Here is a 24,929-nt window from a genome sequence, read left to right on the forward strand (position 1 = left end):
TCCGCTGACCTGGCTGTGTGCTCACTTTCTGACTTCGCTTGTTATTTCAAAAACTGAGGAGGGAGTGAATGTAGGACAAAGTCATCGCCACTGCTTGTATGCTGCATGTGTATAAGTGACAGCTCCTGTTTGAATAAAGGCTTTGAGAATGTTAATGTCTTTACTACAATAAAGCTGACTTTTTTGTTTGGAAACCTGAACTCACCTTCTTCTCTCTTGTGCAAGTCTGTGACCCACACATCACCAGCATTAGTTCAAAAAACTCTCAGACAGGGCCCGTTTACATGAGTAATTAAATCTGTGAAGAATATCTGTCCAAATCTTAGACAAAAATTGTTAGCTAAAATGGCTTGGACTAAATGGCCAATCTCCAGATTTTGCTTCTTCCTGATGCTAATAACGAACTCTCCCCTTCACCTCTCAAGTGTGCGGTATTAACAGACCAAAGGTCCATGCAGTTGATTTCATCAGAAAGACAATGGCATTTCCAGAAGAAGTGTGAAACTTTTAAAGTGTACATTTGAAGGTGCCTCCAGACTTTTGTGTTCTCAGCGTCACTGACCCAATTAGAAGTTCCTCACACTAATGGATTTTTCTAAAGACTCCAAGCTAGAAGTTAGTGTGTCACTCCTGCATGGGCTCAGCCTTGCTCAGACTAGTAAGTCCTAGAAGATAAAGCACACTAACAATGCTGACGACTGCACTTCATGCAGCCATGTTTGTCAGTTAGGCCTACACTTAGTATGGTGTGTGTCTCTTTGGACTGAAGAACGTCCCTTTGAAATGGCCGCCTCTCCAGGCTCTTACCCTGCAGTGACATACCAGTGAATGCACTCGTTTGGAGACAAACAGCTTCAACTACGGGAGGAAGACAATAACAATTGCAAAGATGGATGGCTGTTGTTTTGTCTTGGTAGAGTAATATTTTGCTCTGCTTTCCCCTTTTATATTATTAATATGTAGCCTTTGTCAAAATGCCTCAAATCTCACAGACGTACCACTGTTTATAAGTTATTATTACAGTATATATCTTCTCCCCACCTTCCCTCCTACATCTGTAACCTCAGGCAATTAGGTGTAGTAAAAGACAAGCAGGAGTTAAGTTACACTTTAAACAATGTATTATTGATAATATTCATAAATAATAATAATATGCAAAGTACATTTAAATATTGGCAACCATACAACCTGATTAAATGGTGATGTGTAGTTTAGTTACTTAAGAATGTCATTAGTTAAGGTATCATTTGTGGTCAGCTTTCTTCAGAACAGGCCGCGTGCCTGTTCCAATATGGCTGCCGAGCTGTGCTCTCCATTGTGTTATCCTTTTCAGTTCATTGTGTGTGATGGTCATCAGTTTGGTAAGAGAGAGAGAGTGTAAGGGAGCGAGCAAATTTATAGATGTTCTGTCCAACCCCTAGAGCCAATAGGATGTCATGGTACTTAAAGGCTCCTGATACAAGCCAATTCCAAACAGCCATACTTCAGACCAATGGGGGATAGAACACCTTCACACCAACCCCCCTAATACCATGGAGCGGCTGCTGCTTTACCACCTGAGGCCAAAGGTCCGCCACGCCCGCCTCTGAAGTTCGCATACCAGGAGAAGGTGGGAGCGGAGGATGCCATCATCTAAATGCTACACCGATCCCTCTCCTACTTGGACAGAGGCAGTGGCGCTGTAAGAATTATGTTTCTGGACTTCTCTAGCACCTTCAACACCATCCAACCTCTGCTCCTTAGGGACAAGCTGACAGAGATGGGAGTACTGTACATTCATACCTGGTGGCATGGATCGTGGACTTACAGACAGACCTCAGTATGTGCGTCTCGGGAACTGCACGTCTGACATTGTGGTCAGCAGCACAGGAGCGCCACAAGGGACTGTACTTTCTCCGGTCCTGTTCAGTCTATATACATCAGACTTCCAATACAACTCGGAGTCCTGCCACGTGCAAAAGTTCACTGATGACACTGCTATCGTGGGCTGCATCAGGAGTGGGCAGGAGGAGGACTATAGGAACCTAATGAAGAACTCTGTTAAATGGTGTGACTCAAACCGCCTACAATTGAACACCAGCAAAACCAAGGAGCTGGTGGTGGATTTTAGGAGGCCCAGGCCCCTCCTGGACCCCGTGATCATCAGAGGTGACTGTGTGCAGAGGGTACAGATGTATAAATACCTGGGAGTGCAGCTGGATGATAAATTAGACTGGACTGCCAATACTGATGATCTGTGTAAGAGGACAGAGCCGACTATACTTCCTTAGAAGGCTGACGTCCTTCAACATCTGCAATAAGATGCTGCAGATGTTCTATCAGACGGTTATGGCGAGTGCCCTCTTCTATGTGGTGGTGTGCTGGGGAGGCAGCATTAAGAAGAGGGACACCTCACGGCTGGACAAACTGGTGAGGAAGGCAGGCTCTATAGTAGGCACGGAGCTGGACAGTTTGACATCTGCAGCAGAGCGACGGGCACTGAGCAGGCTCCTGTCAATTATGGAGAATCCACTGCATCCACTGAACAGGATCATCTCCAGACAGAGGAGCAGCTTCAGCGACAGACTGCTGTCACCATCCTGCTCCACTGACAGACTGAGGAGATCGTTCCTCACCCACACTATGCAACTCTTCAATTCCACCCGGGGGGGGTAAACGTGAACATTATATTAAGTTATTGTCTGTTATACCTGCATTGTTATCACTCTGTAATTTAATATTGTTTATTATCAGTATGCTGCTGCTGGAGTATGGGAATGTCCCCTTGGGATTAATTATCTATCTATCTATCTACAGTGCATCCGGAGAGTATTCACAGCGCATCACTTTGTCCACATTTTGTTATGTGTTAGCCTTATTCCAAAATGGATTAAATTCATTTTTTTCCTCAGAATTTTGCACACAACACCCCATAATGACAACGTGAAAAAAGTTTACTTGAGGTTTTTGCAAATTTATTAAAAATAAAAAAACTGAGAAATCCCATGTACATAAGTATTCACAGCCTTTGCTCAATACTTTGTCGATGCACCTTTGGCAGCAATTACAGCCTCAAGTCTTTTTGAATATGATGCCACAATATGATGGCACACCTATCCTTGGCCAGTTTGGCCCATTCCTCTTTGCAGCACCTCTCAAGCTCCATCAGGTTGGATGGGAAGCGTCGGTGCACAGCCATTTTAAGATCTCTTCAGAGATGTTCAATCGGATTCAAGTCTGGGCTCTGGCTGGGCCACTCAAGGACATTCACAGAGTTGTCCTGAAGCCACTCCTTTGATATCTTGGCTGTGTGCTTAGGGTCGTTGTCCTGCTGAAAGATGAACCGTCGCCCCAGTCTGAGGTCAAGAGCGCTCTGGAGCAGGTTTTTCATCCATGATGTCTCTGTACATGGCTGCAGTCATCTTTCCCTTTACCCTGACTGGTCTCCCAGTCCCCATCCCCACAATATGATGCTGCCACCACCATGCTTCACTGTAGGGATGGTATTGGCCTGGTGATGAGCAGTACCTGGTTTCCTCCAAACGTGACGCCTGGCATTCACACCAAAGAGTTCAATCTTTGTCTCATCAGACCAGAGAATTTTCTTTCTCATGGTCTGAGAGTCCTTCAGGTGCCTTTTGGCAAACTTCAGGCGGGCGGCCATGTGCCTTTTACTAAGGAGTGGCTTCCGTCTGGCCATTCTACTATACAGGCTTGATTGGTGGATTGCTGCAGAGATGGTTGTCCTCCTGGAAGGTTCTCCTCTCTCCACAGAGGACCTCTGGAGCTCTGACAGAGTGACCATCGGGTTCTTGGTCACCTCCCTGACTAAGGCCCTTCTTCCCCGATTGCTCAGTTTAGATGGCCAGCCAGCTCTAGGAAGAGTCCTGCTGGTTTCGAATTTCTTCCACTTACGGATGATGGAGGCCACTCTGCTCATTGGGACCTTCAAAGCAGCAGAAATTTTTCTGTAACCTTCCCCAAATTTGTGCCTCGAGACAATCCTGTCTTGGAGGTCTACAGACAATTCCTTTGACTTCATGCTTGGTTTGTGCTCTGACATGAACTGTCAACTGTGGGACCTTCTATAGACAGGTGTGTGCCTTTCCAAACCATGTCCAGTCAACTGAATTTACCACAGGTGGACTCCAATGAAGCTGCAGAAACATCTCAAGGATGATCAGGGGAAACAGGAGGCACCTGAGCTCAATTTTGAGCTTCATGGCAAAGGCTGTGAATACTTATGTACATGTGCTTTCTCAATTTTTTTATTTTTAATAAATTTGCAAAAATCTCAAGTAAACTTTTTTCACGTTGTCATTATGGGGTGTTGTGTGTAGAATTCTGAGGAAAAAAATGAATTTAATCCATTTTGGAATAAGGCTGTGACATAACAAAATGTGGAAAAAGTGATGAAGCGCTGGGAATACTTTCTGGATGCACTCTATCTATCTATCTATCTATCTATCTATCTATCTATCTATCTATCTATCTATCTATCTATCTATCTATCTATCTATCTGGTTTATGGCACATCTCCCAAATCCTGTCGTAAAATTCAAAGAGACTCACTCCTGGGGTTCGAGGAGTTCTTAAACCATCAAACTATTGTTGTTATTATCAATAATATAACACTAATATGACATTGCTTTGCCTAAGTTACAAATGAAGACATACAAAATATTTATCAACTTCTATGCAAAATCTCACATCACAACAGCTGTGGATTAACTTTGGAGACCTACCTTGACTGCCTTTAGCTCGATTCATTTTTATTTTTATTTCCCAGTACAGTATCTGCAGAAGCAAACACATTCACAAGTTGTTATGTACTGCATAAGCACCATAAAATCCAAACCAAATGACAAGAGGAAGTCAGAGTTACAGTAAAATAAAACCTGAACTTCAAAATAAAAGACCACAGATAATTCCAGTAAAAATGTAAAAATAAATTAGGATTGTATAGCGGGTTGGATTATGGATGGATGACTTCATGAGAGGTGGTAGGCCCCAATGTCACAATTTTGTTAAAAAAAACTTTCTTCCTACATTTAACCATGAAAGCTAAGAACTCCTTTAAATTGTTTAAATCTGGTAAATGTTCATGTCAAACAACTCTTTACATTTCTGCCTATTGACTACAAATGCAGGCACAAGAAGTTGTCATCTTATGACTTTGGAACTGAAGCCCTCAGGCCCAGTATGGAGGTGAGCTCAACTGCTGATAACCTGCTGGAGAAGCGAGTTAAATGGACAGCCAGGTAAAATGTATGCAATGGAGTGTCTACAGTTTCAACAACTGATAAATTGAGCGTCACAGACAGACCAGCGGAGAACACCTCGCAAATTCAGAGCCCCCAGACTTCCTGAATGTTCTCAGAGTACGACATGGCAGAATATGAAGATGGCAGGAGATGGGATCTCATATGTCACCCAAACCGTGAAGTCACCCAAACAGTGAGAAGGGTTAGGAAGCTGGAACAGCCGGAGCCATCACCTGCTAGAACACGATATGATGTGCCCTGGCTTGGGCTCCAAATAATGCAGCATTTACAAACATGTAATGAGCAGTATGATGGAAATGATTTCAACTTAAAGAACAGCAACAGTGATAGACTGGATGTGTGGCCATCACGTGTATTACAGAAGGTCTTCAGACAACTTCAAAGCACAGTCTTGAGATAGCAGGTTTTGATGTTAACTCCATTTAACTGATGCACTTGTCTACAATGGAATTTGCACATTTTTTACATGTGAAATAGCAATTTAGTGTCATTGGAAACAACAGAGTAGTATTTACATTGTATGTGGATAAAGTGGGTTTAGAAAATTGACACACATTTATATCAACTCTCTCTATATAAAGATATTAGCTAAAGCTGATTCAAAATGAAGGATAGCCATTTGGAAGTGTTGGGGGCCCACGCCACACACCCCTGAACCTGGAGGGGGCCATCACAGCAAACCCGACATTCCCAGCCAGGTCTTCTCCGTATTTGGAGGCCACACACCTACAAAGCAGAGCAGCCATCTTTTTGAGCCCCCTCAGGTTGGTTTAAAGGCACCGGATATTCGCATCTCAGATATTTCCCCTTATTTTTCATTTACTTGATCACTTTTCCTGTTTCCATCATGTCTTTTGGGCTCACTGGTCTCTCACTTAAAGGACTACTGATTATCCACACAATGCTGACCCTTAATAACAGGAGAAAGTGAAATAGGAGCAGATAAAGAGAAGGGAGCGAGAGAAACAGAGAAAAGGAAGGCCAAGAAAACACCAACAAGAGCAAAGAGAAAATGGAGAGACAGAGACAAGCAAATGAAGGTGGGCCCTGCACTTGTGTGACACACACACACACACACACACACACACACACACACACACTGTCATGTGAGCCCAGAAGCACAGCCTGTGATATGATATAGGCAGACAAACTCCTAAGGATTAGCAAATCATGAGGAACACCAAGTCACCTTTTAAAAACTCCGAGGTTCAGCAGACTGAAAACTGGAGCTTCACTACCTGAACCAGGAAAGAGAAGAATTGCGACTGTCAAAAAGACGAAACTTTGTAAGATCAGCTTCATTCACTCTCTATCAGAACAGTGCCATTCAAATGTCGTCTCACTAAAGATCATGCAGCAGCCGAAGCACATATTACATAATGTTAAGTGCCACCCCCTCCATACCCAGCATACCCACTGGCACATGTTATTGGCACACTGGGTTCAGTGGTGCTGGACACTTACAGTTGATTTCCTGGCCTTCACAATGGCAAGTCTTCAGTTCCTCTCAGGTGGCTGGGCTGAGCAGTCAGACTTGAAGAGTTCAGCTGGTGAGCACAAGCAGAATGAGCAGATCAGAAAGTGCCGAGTGCCTTTAAAGACTTTAGTCATGGTGTGCCTTGAGGTCCTGAACATTCTGCATCTCTGCCACTTTTTGTCCAAGCATAAATGTTATAAGAGTTCCACTGTTTGGAGGCTTTCATCCTTCACAGGGGCTGCTGCTGCTGCCACCATTCCAGACATCAGGCCGCGTCGTAGGCTACTGTTCAGTGAGAGCTTCCTCATCCTAATTTGTGTCAAATGATTTGGAGGCGGGGTGGCACGGCGGTGCAGTGGTAGCGCTGCTGCCTCGCAGTTAGGAGACCCGGGTTCGCTTTCCAGGTCCTCCCTGCGTGGAGTTTGCATGTTCTCCCCGTGTCTGCATGGGTTTCCTCCGGGCACTCCGGTTTCCTCCCACAGTCCAAAGACATGCAGGTTAGGTGGATTGGCGATTCTAAATTGGCTCAAATGTGTGCTTGGTGTGTGGGTGTGTTTGTGTGTGTCCTGCGGTGGGTTGGCACCCTGCCTGGGATTGGTTCCTGCCTTGTGCCCTGTGTTTGCTGGGATTGGCTCCAGAAGACCCCTGTGACCTTGTGTTCGGATTCAGCGGGTTGGAAAATGGATGGCTGGATGGATTTGGAAGCACAGGGGAGTCAACTAAAACAGGGGTGACGAGTTTCATTTGATTAGGGTGCATTGTGATCAGACAGGGCGAAGTCTCCAAAGGATGAACTAGGATGAGCTTTTAAGTGTGAAGACAGCTGAGGACCAGTGAAGCAGGTTTAAAAGTGTTTGAAATATCATGCAGGAATGTAGAAGAAGTAAGAATCAGTCAGGTAACTTTATGGTGGACAGAGAAGGAGCTGAAAACAGAGGGTCCAAAAACGCAGAAGACGAAGAATTCCAGCAAGTGACCCATAGAACTCGGAACAGGAGATCAACAGTTCAGAAGGACATTAGAAGAACAAAAAGCAGGCAATTAAAGAGAAATATTGAGGGAGAAGACGAAAGAAGAGCCAAAGAGCTTCTTTCAGTGATGAAGTCGCAGAAGAGCGGCAGGTGGAGCGTCTTACAAACAGTAATGGCAAACTAAAGTCTACAGAGAGTGAAAGAGCAAAGAGTGTGAAGAAGTGAGAAAAGTCCAACATACTGGGCAGCACATGTCAAGAACAGGTGTGTTAGTGAGCAGTCCACTCGGGTTCAGATGGGCAGCTTGAGATTCATTAATATGTTGACATTTTATTAGGAAGACACCAAAATAGACAATCAGAGAGGGTACACATGAGGTTATTGATCTGGGTGTTCAGAAGGCTTTTGAGAAGGTCCCACGTGAACAGTCTGTGATCAAACTGAAACACAGGGGACCTCAAGATGTGCAGATGTCTACAAAGTTGGGTCACACACAGGAAACTGATGGGTTTTGTGGAGACTAGCCTTGTCAGAATGAGGTGTAGTAGAAAGTTGTGTCCATGAGGGGTCAGTGTTGGGGTCGCTGCTCTTTTTAATGCCCATAAATGATCTGGACAGGAACAGAGAAGTCGAGAAGCTAGTTACGTTTGATGAGGATACCAAACTAGCTGGGAGGCTCTCTCTCTCGCTCTTGTTTTTTAATCAGTTTGGCATCGTCATTCAGCATGGAAAGTAGCAAGCGTTTACGCTCCTTCATGGCGGGAGAGAAACTAAAAGTGATTTTGGAAAACAGAGAAGATAGGAAATCGGACAGCAGGTCGCAAGTACGGTGTTCCAGAGTCATGTGTTCGAGATTGGCGATGGAAGAAAGAAAAACTTTCGTCATGCAACAAAAATAGAAGGGCATTTCACGGAAAACGTGCCCTAAATGCTTCCTATACAATCACAACGTGCGTCGTACATGGGGCAAAACGATTTTTGTGATTTTCTTTGTAGAAATTAGGGTGCACGTCTTACACGAGGGCACGTGGTACACGAGTAAAAACGGTATTTTAGAATACTGTGTTTTCACCATACCCCGGTCCACTAGGTAGCCTAAATATTTGGCTTCTACCAACCCAAAGTAACATTTTTTCGGGCTAATACAAAGCCCAGCTTTTGCCAGTGACCGCAATACAGCTCCAACCTGGTGCATGTGTTCCTCCCAGGCGTTGGAATAGATGACAATGTCATCCAAGTAGGCAGCACTATATGAATTATGAGGACAGAGCACTTTGTCCACCAGATGTTGGAAGGTCGCAGGTGCTCCATATAATCCAAATGGGAGAACACAATGCTGCCAGTGCCCGCTAGGGGTGCTAAACACTGTCTTTTCCTTAGCGGAGTCCATTAAGGGAACCTGCCAGTTCCCCTTAGTCATATCTAAAGTAGTCAAGAATTTGGCGTTTCCTAGCCACTCGAGGAGGTCGTCCACTCGCGGCATCAGATAGGCATCGAAATGGGAGACTTGGTTAAGCTGACGGAAGTCATTGCAGAACCTTCAACTTCCATCGGGCTTACTGACCATAACGACAGGACTGGACCAGGGACTATAACTTTCCTCAATCTCACCTAGTTCCAGCATTCGTCTGATCTCCAGCTCCACTTCAGCCTTTTTTGCCTCGGGAATTCTGTACGGGCATTCTCGGACTATAACCCCAGGTTTCGTCAGATTTTCACTGACTACCTCAGGAACAGACAGGATAACTGCTTCGAGCTCCTGTCATTGTTGGCGAGTCAAATTATCTCCGAAATTAAGTTATAATTGATGAGCAAAGAGAGAGCGGAACTGTCCGGAGGAGGGCTCAGAATCCCTGTCCTTCCACGGTTTCAGCAAATTGATATAAATCCGCTTGCTGGGTCGACGATTTGGTTGTTTCACCAAATAATCAACCAGCCCCTTCCTCTCCTTAATTTCATAGGGGCCCAGCCAATGAGCCAGTAATTTGGAATGTGAGGTAGGAACTAAAACCATGACTCGATCTCCCAGGAGGAACTCCCGAAGAGACGTACCATGGTTATAGCATCGGACTTGGGCTGCTTGCACCTTTTCCATGTGCGTTTTCAATATGGGTCTAATCTTCTGAAATCTATCGCGTAACTGCGTGATATATTCCAATATATTTGTTGAAGGGAGGGCCTCTTCCTCCCAGCCTTCTTTTTAAAACGTCTAATATGCCCCTTACGCAACATCTGCTTGAGAGTTGGATTGAACCTCTCTACAAGACTGTCAGTTTGAGGATGATATACCGAGGTCTTTAAATGCTTTATTTGAAGTAGCTTGGCAGTCTCCCTGAACGTCTGCGAGGTGAAAGGTGTCCCTTAATCCATCAGGATTTCTTTAGGGATGCCGTCTTGCGCAAAGACCCCTACTAATTCTCGTGTGATAGCTTTTGAAGTAGCTGAGCGCAGCAGAACAGCATCTGGAAACTGGGTAGCATAATCTACCAGGACCATTATATACTTATGACCTCTGGCTGAGGGTTCTAGGGGTTCCACCAGGCTGACCCCAATACACTCGATAGGGATATCTATTAAGGGTAAGGGCACTAGAGGAGTGTGGTCCCTCCTAGGAATCTGCCTCAATTGACACTCTGGACAGGATGTGCAAAAGTGGCGGACCTCCTTGTTAATCCCAGGCCAAAAGAATCTGAGCTTAATTTGCTCAAGTGTTTTTTCAGGGCCTAAATGGGCTCACAGGAGATGGGTATGTGCTAGTTCACAGACTTGTCGCCTGTAAGTCCGTGGTACTAACAACAGTGACCTCATCTTTCCCTCATGTTCTGCCACCCAGTACAACAGGTCATTATTTAACACAAATTGAGGACCCTGTGGCATTGGATGTGAGGTGCGTTGGCCGTCTATCAGAATGACTGCATTCTTTGCAAAATTAAGGGAGTTGTCGTTCCACTGCTCCTTTTTAAATGAAGCGAGGGTCTGCCTGAATTGAAACTGCAGGCATGTGAGAGGATCGGATTTGACCTCAAGGGGCAGGGTTTCGTCCCGAGTCGACTCAGCGCTTGCTGATGACGTGTCTGGCTGCGACGTCCCGGGTGTTTCCTCGTCATCACCAGAGGCCGAGCTCCGCTCCCCAGCTGGCTGTATACACGGCATGGAGGAAGCTGAGGGTGCTGATTCAGCGTCCGTGACTAGACCTAGCAATCGGGGGGAAGAAGCAACTGTGTTATTGTCAGACCAATCTCTGCCTAGTATCACAGGGAATGGAGGATTATGCATCACCATCACCGTCAACCTTTTCACTACGCCGTCCAGATATACGAACCCGTGAACACAGGTAATGCGGGTCTTATTCTTGAGCCACTCTCGCGGTAACACCAAATGGCGAGTGTGGAAGATGAATGTTCTCTTCGTTCCCTTGCACTAATTCATGTCTGAGAAGTAAGCTTTATGAAACCATACATTATGTAAAAGCATGCTTTGATGAGCAAACAGAAAAATATTTGTCTAAAGGACTCAAGGTCTAAGCATTCCACACATGAGTCTGCTTTATCACGTTTTCCTTTATTTTACATCTGAACGCCATAACAAAGGGGCCAAGAAATCACGTCGCACAAGGGGGTTGAACTTGTGGTGAAGATAGAAGAAGGAACTCTGGGGTCTGAGATAATACTTGGCTCAAGGATTGTGTAAAATAAAAGTGTCGACTGTTGCATTTCATAATGATATTAAATCACGCATTCTAGGGGTATAAAAACTTTGCCCCACCCAACAGACGGGATTCAGAAGAGCCCTGACGCTGTCATGTAATATTGATTGCCTGCTTTCTGAATCTCTTCTCACTGTGATGCTGAAAAATAAAGCTGCTATATAACCACACCTGCTGTCTTGTCTGCGCCATCGTCCACACGAGCAACAATAGAAATGTTACTGCCAAATCAAACAAAGATATAACTAGCACTTCTCTTGCTCAAGCTACAGAAGCTGCAGTCTGCCTCAGGGTGAGCCGACTACACAGAAGAGCAAGGAGTAGACCACCAGGCCTCTGAGGTCAGTACGGGAGAGTGGAACTCTGGAATGACGTCTGTGGCAAAATTGTCATCTATAATCCATAGTCACATCTTTGTGGGTGTCCTCCAGATCTGATCGCAGATCTCTCACAACATGTGTCATATAGAGCTTGTGGGTATGGAGGAATCAGAACTTGAAACCTCCAGGGACTTAAAGGAGCGAATGTCTACATTAACACTTTCACTTTCTCTGTTGTGGTTTGAGAAGTGGCTGAAAACGTCCTTCCACAGACAACACAAGTCCCGCTTTTCACCAGAGATTCACCACATGTTACGTTTAAGAAAGATCTCATTAATTAACAGCATTTGTCTCTCACTCCAACTGAACTTTTGAGTTAATAAAGACTGAGAACAGAGTTCATGTTGAAGTCAGAGCTGCAGGTTCCTTTTTAAACATATAAAACTGGGAATGATTGTGACTCATTTAGAGGAAAGATAATGAAGGCAAGTCGATATTAGTCCACACTTGTGAGACACTGTATGTGGGGAAAATGGATGTAAAGAAGAGTCAGAACACGCCAGACAAATGTGTGTAAAGTGCTGTGTATCATGGCATAGGCCATTAATTCAAAGTTACAATATGATTGTGGGATAAAACAGCAATGTGCAGTCATCATGAGATCCTTTCTACAACTTTAACCTCTTCTCATTCTCATCGCCAAGTCTTCTCTCAGTTGCAATTGTGACCAGAATTGAAAAAGAACCATTTAATAATTGGGATTTATAATGTCCACGTACATTCAGCTGAAGCAAGGACAGTTCTTTCAGGCAGGAGCACCACTCACAGATAGTCTAAGGAATGAACACAGTCCATATTTAGCATATTCAAATAGCTCAGATGGTAGCTACCCATACCTGACAACTGCCACAAATAGCTTCTTGAACATGCAGCATGCGTCAGTATTTATAATGGCCAGAGACCATCTAGAAGACAAACGCTGTCTGCAAGAAGGTACCTCCTGCACTCTGCTGAACCGGACAGACTTACAGTCATCAGCATTCCACACAGTAGAACTTCTCTTCTCTTTGGCCTGGATCTGCATGTATAAATGATTAGACCACCATGACTGAAGTGGCATCCATTTTGATCATTTCAAGACCAACACTGTACAAGAGGATGAGGGAGTACAACATAAACTACACAGTTTACACTCCTTAGTTATGAAGAACTGGATTGTACAGCAACAACACAGAACATCCACAAGTAGGACAAGTGATGCTCAATGGACAGCTGTGTGCAAGAAATGTTGTGGTTCAGGGAAATCGGCTAAGGTGGTCAATAAAAAGGGCTGAACATCTGTACACATTTGCTCCATTCCATGGCCCAGTTTCATATGGCATATAGATGGTAACCATAAACATATTAGATGTAAACCAGTAGTTCATGGATCAGTAGATGGATAGAGCAGAATGTTGATGCTTCTAAAATGTTGTTAAAGATTTGTTTAGTAATACAAACTGACCATGGAGGTGAGGATGTCCAAATCTGCAGGTTAAATAGAGGAGACAGGTCAGTGCTGAATGGAAGCTCAGTACATAATCAATGAATTGAAAGGTTTAATCGAGACTTAAACGAAAGATGTACTTGCGTTTTTGCAGCTGCATTTTATGACTTGGGAGTCAATGCAAGTGTTCGATTTAGAAAACAAGACTGTTATATTTTCCCTGTATTGTGAGGTCTCTTGTATTCTTGTTGGACCCCAAGGAGGGACCTGTACCCCACCACAAACGGGACAACACACCAAAGCTTGATTGCCATATCTGTGGAAGGCAGCTTCACTGTCATCGAGGCAACCGCAGGTTTGCAGTGCAGCAGCATAGCACGGCAGAAGCAACTACAAGCCAATTGCCGTCACGGTATGAACGCCTGTCGCTGATGGGTGATACAGGGAACATTATGAATGCAGAGAACAGTATAACTTGGCCACTGACCTGGCCCTGACGCTGCCCGTTTGCTGTGTCTCTGTATAGTAGAGGAGTAGATCCCACTACAATAAATAAATGTGCTGTTCCTGTTTCTAGTTGAATAAAGCTGGTTTTGCTAAAGTACTGAGACTCGGCCTCGTGTTTTGGGGGGTGTAAGACAACAACCTATGCACTCCATATATGTTTACATTTGAAGAATTAATCAGACATTAGATTGCATTTAGAATCATATTTTAACAATCACTAATTTCCTTCAGAAGCAGCAGAACAACCCTGCAGCTTTTTACGCTTGATCAACATCTGTCCAGAAGCAGCCTTTGAAGAAGAAAGAACAGAGCAGTTCGTGCCAAGCCTTAAACAGGACAATCGTTTATTTTGCTCAATGAACAGGTGGGATTTATATGAACTATCTCAGCTCCTCTTGGAAACGGTCATAATGATGAAAAACATGGCCACAAGAGTTCAGGAGTTTGTGTGTAACAAAATTACTAACAATTAATTAGGACTTACAAGGGAAAACTTTGACCAAAGTTACACTTTTTATATGGTTGTATTACATGCATTAGCAAAAAAAAATACAATTGCACTTGAACTTTTACAAGAATAACATGAAATCAAATACACAAAAACAGTCAAGTGTTACGAAGTCAAATGCACAACTTTAATTTTGTTTGATGGTTAAATCAACCCATGTGTTTCTTTATTCCATCCTCATAAGCAGTGTCATACTTATCTGCACACAGGACTATTCATCAAAGCTTCAAAAAAGAAATAATCAAACTCGTCAGAATCTGGATCCAGGAGATCCTCATCGACAGGAATCTGAAGCTCATTTCTGCTGGTGTTTGCTTTTGGATGACCTGTTGGTTCACAATCAAGAAATATCATTTGAGGATGTGGATTGAACCCAGCAGCGGGAACTGTGCTGGCCCCTGTGGTAAATTGAACAACGTGGACAAGGCTCAATGTTTCCAGAAATGTCTTCTCTGCTTCGGTCAGTCTCCTTCTACTAAATTTTTCTTCAAGTTGTTTACCTTAAAAACAAACCAAAAAAACTTGTTAAAGCATGTGAAGATACCCTAAAATTTAGTCTATTTAAATTCATTTAATGATTATCCTAAACAAACCAAATAATAATTTTGCTCTTAATTAGAGCTAAATTACCACACCTGCATTACCAACTTGCCATTAAAAATAAATATTCCATTTATTTAAAGAATTTATTTATTTTACTTAAGATAATAATCATGTTAGTCACTTTGATACATTGATGAATGTTCAGTGTTTTAATGTATATCTATAATAATAAAAGGCAAAGCCCTCACTGACTGACTCACTCACTGACTGACTCACTCATCACTAATTCTCCAACTTCCCGTGTAGGTGGAAGGCTGAAATTTGGCAGGCTCATTCCTTACAGCTTACTTACAAAAGTTAGGCAGGTTTCATTTCGAAATTCAAAGCGTAATGGTCATAACTGGAACATATTTTTTGTCCATACACTGTAATGGAGGAGGCGGAGTCACGTATCGCGTCATCACGCCTCCTACGTAATCACGTGAACTAAAAACAAGGAAGAGATTTACAGCACGAGTCACACGCGGGAACGAAGGTAAATGACGTTAATTTTTGACTGTCTTTTAATACTGTGTAAGCATACATATTAACACATGTGCAATTAAACGTGTGCATTTACGGGGTGATTTCTCAGGCTTAAAAGCTCACCTTTTATCAAACGCGGGAACAAAGGTAACTGACGTTGTTCACTGTCTTTTAATACTGTGTAACCATACATATTCACACATGTGCAATTAAACGTGTGCATTTACGGGGTGATTTCTCAGGCTTAAAAGCTCGCCTTTTACTAAAAAGGTAAATGCAAAACTATTTTCAATCAGTTTATTGAAACGCTCCCGTTAAGGATTGCAATAACATATTCGCGAGATAAAAGAACGAAGTAGGGGGAAATGGAGAAACAGCCGCAAACATCGAAGAGCAAAAAATTAATTAAACAATTGAGAACGGAGCGAGTTAAGCATACAAGCATGTTCATAAGGGAAACAAAGCACGGTGTAAAACGTAACTTTTAATTAAGTTTATAGAAACGCTCCCGCTGCGGATTGCAATAACATATTCGCGAGATAAAAGTTTAATGAGAAGACACGAGGTATAAACGAACCACACGCCGTGGCGCAACGTTAGGGGCAACAGTTTCAACCATTCTATGATCTGCTTCTCGCAACTGAAAGACGGCACATGGCGGATGTTAGCCGACTTGCTGACCGCAACGTTAGGGGCTTCAACTATGGCGCTGACGCCATATCTCAGTGCCAACACTTTGCAGACTGTACTTAAAAGACACGCCCTCCTCACTGGACAGTTAAAAACACCAATCAAACTAACGATGACATCAAGTATTACCCAATCAAAAGTAGGAAAGGAGGCATCTTCATAAAATGCGTGTGGGATGATTTGCATGAGACGCTGCTTTAAAAAAAAAATGATAAAAAGAATACGGGATAAATCCCGTCCAGTATTGATTCAAAACGGGACGCGCAATTTCATTCTCAAACACGGCACGATTCCGTATTTTAAAGGACGGGTGGCAACCCTACAGTGCCAGGTAACCACCCATACAATCACATTGTGATTCAGACTAGGAATGCAATGAATGTAATTACCCCGATCTACATACAAGGCGAAAGTCTTGCAACATTCAAAGATGATGGTTTGGGATAAGTACACCATACAACATAAAAGAGCTTATGAAGCCTTGAACCGAAAAAAGCAAGATCTCAGAGATCGTAAAAAAAAAAATAGGAGGTAATGTCGTTTTACTCGCTGTACATTTTAGTCAAACATTACCAGTTATTCCACGAGGGAGACCAGCAGATGAACTCAACGCGTGTTTAAAATCCATGCTTCTCCCACGCTCGGTTATATGTCGCGTGTTCTCGGGTAGGTGCACCAAAAAATGTATACATTTAAGCATGTAATGGGCAAACAAAAAATGAGGTATACCCGAAGGCACTGCAGTAGTACTTAATGTAACTTTACTTCTTAAATGTTAATGTTTTACTGTTTAATAATTTATACGCTTCTTATATGTTGTTCAAATTCTTTTATCAAAATACCAGTGACAGCGCAATGCACGATAACATGGAGTGAATACACCATACGCATCCGCCCACGGTTGCCCTGCTGTGCGCAGATAGGAGTTGATTCTACAATAAAATAAAATAAACATAAAAAGAGTAAAACAATCATCACCCATAAAGCGTGTGTGTGTGTATATATGTGTATATATATATGTTGATATGTGGATGTGTATATGTATATATCACCCATAAAGCGGATAGTAGATGTGACGTACTATATGTGTACCACATTTCAAGTGTATAGGTGAAACGGTTTGCGAGCTACAGGTCATTTAAAATCCTGGACAGACACACAAATTGCCACGGTAGCAAATTACAGAAGAAGATTTTACTGTTTAATAATTTATATTTATATGAAATGTGCTTCTTATATATTACTTCATATTCTCATATGATAATGATGTTAATGTTTATATTGATTTCTGTGTTATTAAAACTGCATGTATGTGTGTATATGTATATATATATATATATATATATATATACTAGCAAAATACCCGCGCTTCGCAGCGGAGAAGTACTGTGTTAAAGAGGTTATGAAAAAAAAAGGAAACATTTTAAAAATAACGTAACATGATTGACAATGAAAGCCCGTTTCAGTCAGTAAGTCTTATGTGTGTGTTTATGTATGTGTGTATATATATGTAGATGTGTATATGTAGGTATGTATATATATGTATATGTATATAAATGTTTATGTGTGTGTATATTATATATATATATATATATATATATATATATATATATATATATATAAAAGACAGCAACAGTTATAACAATGACAACACTATTACATTATTAAGCGCGGGTATTTTGCTAGTCTATATATATAATCCACTAAGCTGCCGACAAGTAAGCCGCCCATGGCGCACGCAGGAAGGAGTCACGCCCACCAACTCTAAGACCATTGGATACGACGACAACTCGCAGAGCCACACCCACCAACTCGGACGCGACAACTGGGAAAAAACGCCGTCATTTATGTTCGTCTGGGCTAGAGGCCACATGCATCTCTGAGCCACGTTGACTGTTTCTCACGGATGTGAATGGCTGTAGGCAGCGTGTAAAACATTTTGCAAGGGGTATCCAATGGGATCCTTAAAACAATCCTTTAAAACTGAGGTTAAAACACAATGAAGGAAGCAGTCTTTAAAAACCAATGAGCCCCGTGCTTCTTTTTCATTAGCGTCTCACCTGCTTCACCAATGCAGGCCCTGCAACAGTATATTGAGTCTAGAAAACACGATCAGCAAGTCTTTGATAGGCTGCAACAAAATGATGAAAGAACGAGCGCATTTTTTTCACACAAGCTGGGTGGGTGGGTGTTAGTTAGTTAATTAGTGACAAACGCGTGTGCATTTACTTACTGAAAGCAGCATTACGGATTTTGCAAATGTTAATTTTTTTTCCCTCTGCTTAAATAACATTACAAAAATGGCGTGATTATGCGGCGGTATGCAGCGTGTAAAACAGTTTGTTTGTCACAGATAATTTGCCTTTTACTTTTACATGAAGACAATTTCCTGTTAGATTTGCCTTTGCGATGACAATTAATAAGGCACATGGCCAAACTTTCAAAAAGATGTGACACACGCACCACCATCGCAAACTGTTTTACACGCCATGGTCTTAGAGTTGGTGGGCAGGTCTCCGTGAGTTGCTCTTGCAAGCGGGCACATGACCAGGCGGTGTGTATGCTTTGAGAACGAGGGTGGACGCGGCAGGACCATGTAAGAAGAGGCATGTCTGTTGCGGAACTGAATCGCTGAATGAGTGTGCGACGGCGGTCCTCCAATTGTAAGTCACGGACAATTATATGTTTCCCTCTTAAAACTCGATGAAGGAAGCAGTCTTTAAAAACCAATAAGCCCTGTGCATCTGTTTCATTAGCGTCTCACCTGCTTCACCGATGCAGGCCCTGCAACAGTTGAGACGCTCTCTCAGCAGCTGACCTTCTACACAAGCTGTGTGTGTGTGTGTGTGGGTGGGTGTTAGTTAGTTAATTAGTTACTCGAAGGATTTCAAGATATAATATGCACAAGCGGTAATACTGTAAAAGCAGCCCAAACCAGAAAAGACAGCTGGCAAAAAGTGGCCGACAAATTAAACGCGTGTGCAGTGTACTTACTGAAAGCAGCGTTACGGATTTTGCAAATGTTCATTTTTTTCCCTCCTTTTAGACAACTGTGTCTTTCCGGAAGTGTTCAGCCATTAATATATTATTTTTGCGGCGTTTGCCTGCAGGACCAAGTGCAGCGAGCAAGCGAGAGAGTGTGACACACACACACACACACACACACACACATACAGGTGCGTGCGCTGGACACATAGGAATAATAATACTTCGTTACATTGATATAGCGGTGTTCTCAGTATTCAAAGTGCTATCCACACAGGGATGAACCAGGAAGCGAACCCACAATCTTCCAGAGTCTCCTTACCGCAAAGCAGCAACACTACTACAGCGCAACAAGGCAGTTAAAGAACACACTGGGCTCGAATTTGTTTTCACTTCTGTAGATAGCATTGTTGCAATGTTACTTTTCTTGGTGGCTTATTACATTACGGATGTTTCACATGTTCATTTTTTACCCTGTGCTTAAAAGACATTAAAAAAGTGTTTCTCAACTGTGACTACAAGTACTGACAACTGTGTCGTTCAGGAAGTGGTCACCCATCAATACATAATTATGCGGCGTACGGTACGCCGCGGGTTGGCTAGTACTTTATATTGTGCTAAGGAGCAGGAAAGGTTGCTTTTGTGATGCAGACAAGAACAACCCACTGTAACTCATCTTCTAGAACCAAGAAAATGGTCTAAAAATACATTTACTAACTAACTGTCTTTAAGGTGGTAAGGTGTGCAGTTCAAAACCAAACATTTGCAGTGCTGTGGTGAACACGACTCCTGCATTTGCGAAAGTCTAAACTTTATCCAAATTCTCGGACGAGACAAATGAATAGAAGGTGGCTGTCTGTATAAAGAACACGGCTTCTCCTCAAGTTCTTGTTTTGAGTGAATTGTTTTTTGGATGTCAGTCACAGAGTTTGAGTCCAGCATCACTGGGACTTTATGTTAGCACATCAATCAATTCCACAGAAAATAGTCCTGCACATTGAAAAAATGTATTCATACTGACAGCTAAAGCACAGCACACAACGATACAAGCACTTACGTCTATCCCTTTAAGAACATTGGTAACAGCAGGTGTTTTTTCTTTCTTCTGATTTTTTACACTGAAGCCAACGGATTACCTGAATACTTTAACACTCACCTTGTACAGACTGAAGAAAGTCGTAAAACATTGACCACATAAACGTCTGAAGCATTTTTGTGTAACTACAAACATCAGAAAACTTTGGAGTAAAAGCAGTGAATAGATAATTTGCAGTAATTTCTTGCTTAATTTTTGGAAAGACAAGAAAAACACACATGAGAGGATTTTCTCTGAAAAGTGGAAGTACCTGAAGACAAAATGAAAATATTTGTCTTAAATGATATTCACAAATCTTAAAATAGTTGCAACAATCCAAAGTGACTGAGGTTGTTCTTTTCAAAGCTTCAGGAATATGTCCTTTACTTGTGTTTATTACTAGATTGTACTTTTTCATTCCATTGATTTCTAAACTATCCAAATAAATGGGACCAGACAACATGTGCATCAATAAAGTACAAGACAACATACGCATACAAGTGCAAAACATGACAAAGAAATGACAAATCAAACTTGAAAATCTGCTTCAGTGTGTTTTTTGTAGCCGATGTCTTAACGTTAACAAGTCTCAAGAATTTAAACAAAAGGGACATGAAATGTCCATCAACTTACACAGAAACATCCCACCACAAACATGCCACCATTAGAATCGAGTTACCTCGTAGTACGACAGTCCATCGATTAACTGATCAAGACAAGCTTGGCTTTTTAAGATTACATGAAAGAGGGCTGCCTTCTTCACAAACGTATCTTTAGTATTCATATTAACTGGGTTTGGAAGACCTTCCACCTCAAACCGCCAAGAGTCGCATTGCTTTACTGCGTCTTCCAGCTCTCTTTCTGTGCTCGATGTTTCCACCTAAAGAGGATAAAATGTTTTTTTGTAAACAAAGTCTCCTGGAGCTTTACATGACTGAGACACTTCAAACATTTTAAAATATTTAAATTTATACCAACAAAAATAAGGAACAGGATTTAAATCATCTCCAATCAGCCCCAATGTAATAAATCCGAGTCTCTGCATCCCAACAATACCTTTTTCAGCATTTCTCTAAGCTCAGAGGCTGAGACATCATCAGGTGTAGCATTCACTTGGAGGACATCTCCAGTCAAAATGTAGTCCACCACACAAGGTGCTAGATGTGCTGGGGGCTCACCCCCCTGGATCATTATGGTGGACATCATCTTCCCAATGGTCCGGTAAACTCCATTTTCCAAATGACTGGTGTTCAGTTTTGGTATAAAACCATTGGGTGTCTCTGGAAAGAAGTACAACACAACATCTGCATGATCTTCACCACAAAGTGAACTGTGCTGATGTAAAGGCTCCTGAAATGCCACATCATGATAAGCCATAAAAGCACATCACAAAGTGTTTGTCCACTGCAGAAAGCATCTGTCACTGAGGTGTAAACCAAAGTTCTTTGAGTTTATTATGGTCATGTGAAAATTCTTATTTTATACATAAGGGTAAAGTTATCATTTATGGAGTTCTCGTAAAGGACAACCAAAATAACAAATGAAACAGCCTGAAAACAGAAGTTGGATATGTTTGGTTAGATTTTGGTTTTCAAAACTCTACTAAGAATACCCCACTTTCTCAAACACCTTTTCAAAGTGCCAGAGCAGATTTTACAGCAGGCTGAGAACAAAATGGAAACTACATGCTTAGGAAAAATACCTTCAAAGGCTCCGCTGTCTTCAAAGATTGCTTTAATAAGCCGACGAAAAAATTCTCGCCTTGGTCCTCCATAGTCTGGTGGTTCAATTTTAAAAGTGTGCAGATCACAAGCAAATGAGACCACAAGCAAACCGTGGTGCCTTGCAAAGCTGTCCTGGTGAAAGTATCGGAAGGCTGTGGTCCAAACATCTAATTTACTGATGAAAATTCGTCTGTAGCTCGGAGTGATCACCTTTTTACTATGAGCTTGTAATAGTTCCTCCATTTTTCTTATGTCGCTTGATCTGTAAAACATCAAACATACTATATTACAATCTACTCCATTTATTAAGAATAGACTGTTACTTTTTATACATTTTCTCCTATAGGAACAATTAGTAGTAGCAGCATTTTCAATTAAAGACTATCAAGCGGCTTTAAAGGTTATGTTTCCTAGCAGTTTCAGACTTTAGTGCTGCTATTATTATAATGTTAATACCCAGATCCTAGAAGACCTTCAGTAATTGCCGCAATTTGCAATGTAATGCATTATGAAATACAATTCTTAATTAAGTTTCATTTGATATACAGTAATTAAAAGTTTCTCTCTCAATTGTAAAGAAAAAAAAGTACCTGAAATGCAGCACACTTTCTCCATTGGCCTCTTCGACATCTTCATCTTCCTCTAGACCAGTGGGCCTTCAAGAAATGCACAATAGTGATTTGCTATGGTGGAACACGAGCTGTCATGAACTTCACCAGATCAAACAGTTCAAAGCAGCAGCACTCTATTCCATTGCATTTGTCTGTCAAATTTCCTACAACTGACTGTTAAATAAGAAGTTTTTATTACTTCTGTACAAGTCCAACTTCCATTTCTAGCACCTGCTTACTCTGATGTCAGCGTTAGAGGATTTAAATTCCATCTTGTGAGCCGTGAAGCAGCAGCACCAAACTAAGCAAAGCACCGTCCGCCATTTCAAACCCAACTGGATTGAATTCCACAACTCATAACATACTGCAACTTACGTCAAGTCAGACACTGGAGAAGAGTTCTCGGCACCTTCACGCCTGTCATCTGCTCTTTCTTTTTCCAGGTGTAACTGGCCACTGGATTCAGCCTCCTGATGTCCTTCTTGGTCTTTCCTCGTATGTCTTCTCTCTCTCTGTCTCTGGCTCACTGCATAAAAATTTATATCAGATCAGTCAATGGACAGCACAGCTCCAATGAAGTGAATGGCAGCAATGTCATGAGCTCTCCATCCTCTCTGTTCACTCGTTCATTCTTTTATTTGCCTCTTACCTCTCCTTTTCTGAGATGGTGGACTTTCAGTGTCAGACAGTATTGCATGTTCTTCCTACACAACAAAACAAACTTCCATGAAATGACTAGGAATAAGAATGTGAAAAGAAACAAACAAGTAACTGGATCTTTGATTTGTATTAGCTAAGAAAAATGGAAGTAAATGAGATTTGCTAATCTCGCAACGTTTCTTGGAAGAAGAGACCGACGTGGATCCTAAACAAAAGAATCAATTCTTCAGATACGGTTATAAGATTGGACAACTTTGGCTAACACATCTCAAAATACTACACTTGCTGAACAAACTGCCCTATAGCCTAATGTTGCCCACTTATGTTCACCTCTTTTGTAAGTCGCTTTGGAAAGAAGCATCTGCGAAGGAAATAAAGGTAAATGCAAATATTTTCTGCTGTTTGCATGTTGAGAACGTGAAAATGAAAATGCAAAGTAGATGATGAATAATGCGTGTGTCAAACTGGTGTGCATGTGGCACCAAATCGTAATCCCCGGTAAGGAGGATGAAGCAGACCAAAACTGAATGATGTTTCAATGGAATGGATTTGTAAAGCTAAATGTTTATTTGCAGATAAATGTGTGTGGTTTCTGAAACAGAACAAACACAATAATAACTTTCACAACTGGGCTGAATGGCCCATTTTCATGCTGGAATTCTATGAGGAGGTAACGAAAAGATATGACCAGAGTGGAGCAGATGAGATTATTTATCTTGACTTTCAGAAAGGTGCCACATGAGGGGTTGGGCATCAAATTAAAAGAAGTGGCAGTTCAGGGTGTGGTGTGTGGATGGGGGTAGAATTGGCTCAGACACAGAAGGTTGTGAGGAACTTCATCAGAATTGGCCGATGTTAAGAGTGGTGACCAGCAGGGGTCAGTGATAGGGCCGATGCTATTTTTAATATTTATAAATGATTTAGATAGGACTGCGGTGGGTTGGCACCCTGCCTGAGATTGGTTCCTGCCTTGTGCCCTGTGTTGGCTGGGATTGGCTCCATCTGACCCCTGTGACCCTGTGTTCGGATTCAGCGGGTTGGAAAATGGATGGATTTAGATAGGAATACCGTATTTACGCGTGTACCACGCGCACATTTTTTCCTGAAAGTTAGCATTAGAAAATCAGGTGCGCATTATACACAAGGAAATTTTTTTCTGTAATGTTTACTTCTTCTGCTTGGGCTGTCTCGCTCACTCTCTCTCTCTCTCTCTCTCTCTCTCGTTCGCTAGCTCTCTCTTTCGCTCACTCACTCGCAGAGTGCAACAAAAACAGAAGGGCATTTCATGGAAAACGTGCCCTAAACGCTTTCTATACAATCACAACGCGCGTTGTACACGGGGCAAATTTTTTGTAAAAATTAGGGTGCACATCTTACACGAGGGCGTGTGGTACACGAGTAAAGGTAAAAACGGTATAAGTAACAAACTGGTTAAGTTTGGCAATGATATCAAGGTAGTTATATTGGCAGATAATTTGGAATCCGTTATATCATCACAGAAGGATTTGGATAGCATACAGGCTTGGGCAGATTTGTGGTAGATTAAATTTAATGTCAGTAAATGTAAAGAATTTCAAGCAGGAAGTAAAAATGTTAGGTTTCAATCCACAATGGGAGGTCTGAAAATCGAGAGTCCACGTTATTAAAAGTGTTTAGGAGTCATAGCGGACTCTAAGCTATCGACTTCCAGACAGTGTTCAGAAGCCATTAAGGAGGGTAACAGAGTGTCAGGTTATATAGCGCCTTGATGTGTGGAGTACAAGTCACAGGAGGTTCTGCTCAAGCTTTATAACACACTGGTGAGGCCTCATCTGGGTGCAGTTTTGGTCTTCAGGCTACAAAAAGGACATAGCAGCACAAGAAAAGGTCCAGAGAAG

The 24,929-nt window shown here is 42.2% G+C and overlaps 2 protein-coding genes across 3 annotated transcripts in view; both read right to left on the bottom strand.

The window, feature by feature from the left end:
• LOC114664072 (G2/M phase-specific E3 ubiquitin-protein ligase-like) overlaps positions 1–23,194 on the bottom strand; it is a 266,316-nt gene extending 243,122 nt beyond the window's left edge. The window contains exons 1-2 of the mRNA XM_051935661.1: positions 23,042–23,194; positions 22,768–22,918 (exon numbers count right to left, since the gene is read on the bottom strand). The gene's annotated coding sequence lies outside the window, so the exon portion shown is untranslated. The remainder of the gene's footprint in view (positions 1–22,767; positions 22,919–23,041) is intronic.
• LOC127530032 (G2/M phase-specific E3 ubiquitin-protein ligase-like) lies at positions 14,033–22,039 on the bottom strand. Of its 2 annotated transcripts, none has more exons than XM_051935664.1 (5): positions 21,760–22,039; positions 21,114–21,337; positions 20,737–20,937; positions 20,139–20,220; positions 14,033–14,739 (listed from the first exon to the last, which is right to left on the bottom strand). In XM_051935664.1, exons 1-5 carry the CDS (start codon positions 22,022–22,024, stop codon positions 14,435–14,437), a joined length of 1,077 nt encoding a protein of 358 aa, XP_051791624.1. In that variant the 5' UTR covers positions 22,025–22,039; the 3' UTR covers positions 14,033–14,434. The 2 variants fall into 2 exon arrangements, with proteins under 2 accessions (XP_051791624.1, XP_051791623.1); XM_051935663.1 differs by having other exon boundaries at positions 20,139–20,328.
• Positions 23,195–24,929: the final 1,735 nt, after the last annotated feature.

The sequence above is a fragment of the Erpetoichthys calabaricus genome, chromosome 13 (genome assembly GCF_900747795.2).
Source record: "Erpetoichthys calabaricus chromosome 13, fErpCal1.3, whole genome shotgun sequence".
Lineage (NCBI taxonomy): Eukaryota > Metazoa > Chordata > Cladistia > Polypteriformes > Polypteridae > Erpetoichthys > Erpetoichthys calabaricus.

What these genes read in the sequence shown, in the direction of transcription:
- LOC127530032 (XM_051935663.1), bottom strand. Translation starts at nt 22,024, where the DNA reads ATGGAGGAACTATTACAAGCTCATAGTAAAAAGGTGATCACTCCGAGC. An exon ending in AGACAGCGGAGCCTTTGAAG is followed by an intron (nt 21,338 to 21,759) that starts GTATTTTTCCTA and finishes ACTTCTTTCCAG; the next exon opens with AGACACCCAATGGTTTTATA. An exon ending in TTAGAGAAATGCTGAAAAAG is followed by an intron (nt 20,938 to 21,113) that starts GTATTGTTGGGA and finishes TATCCTCTTTAG; the next exon opens with GTGGAAACATCGAGCACAGA.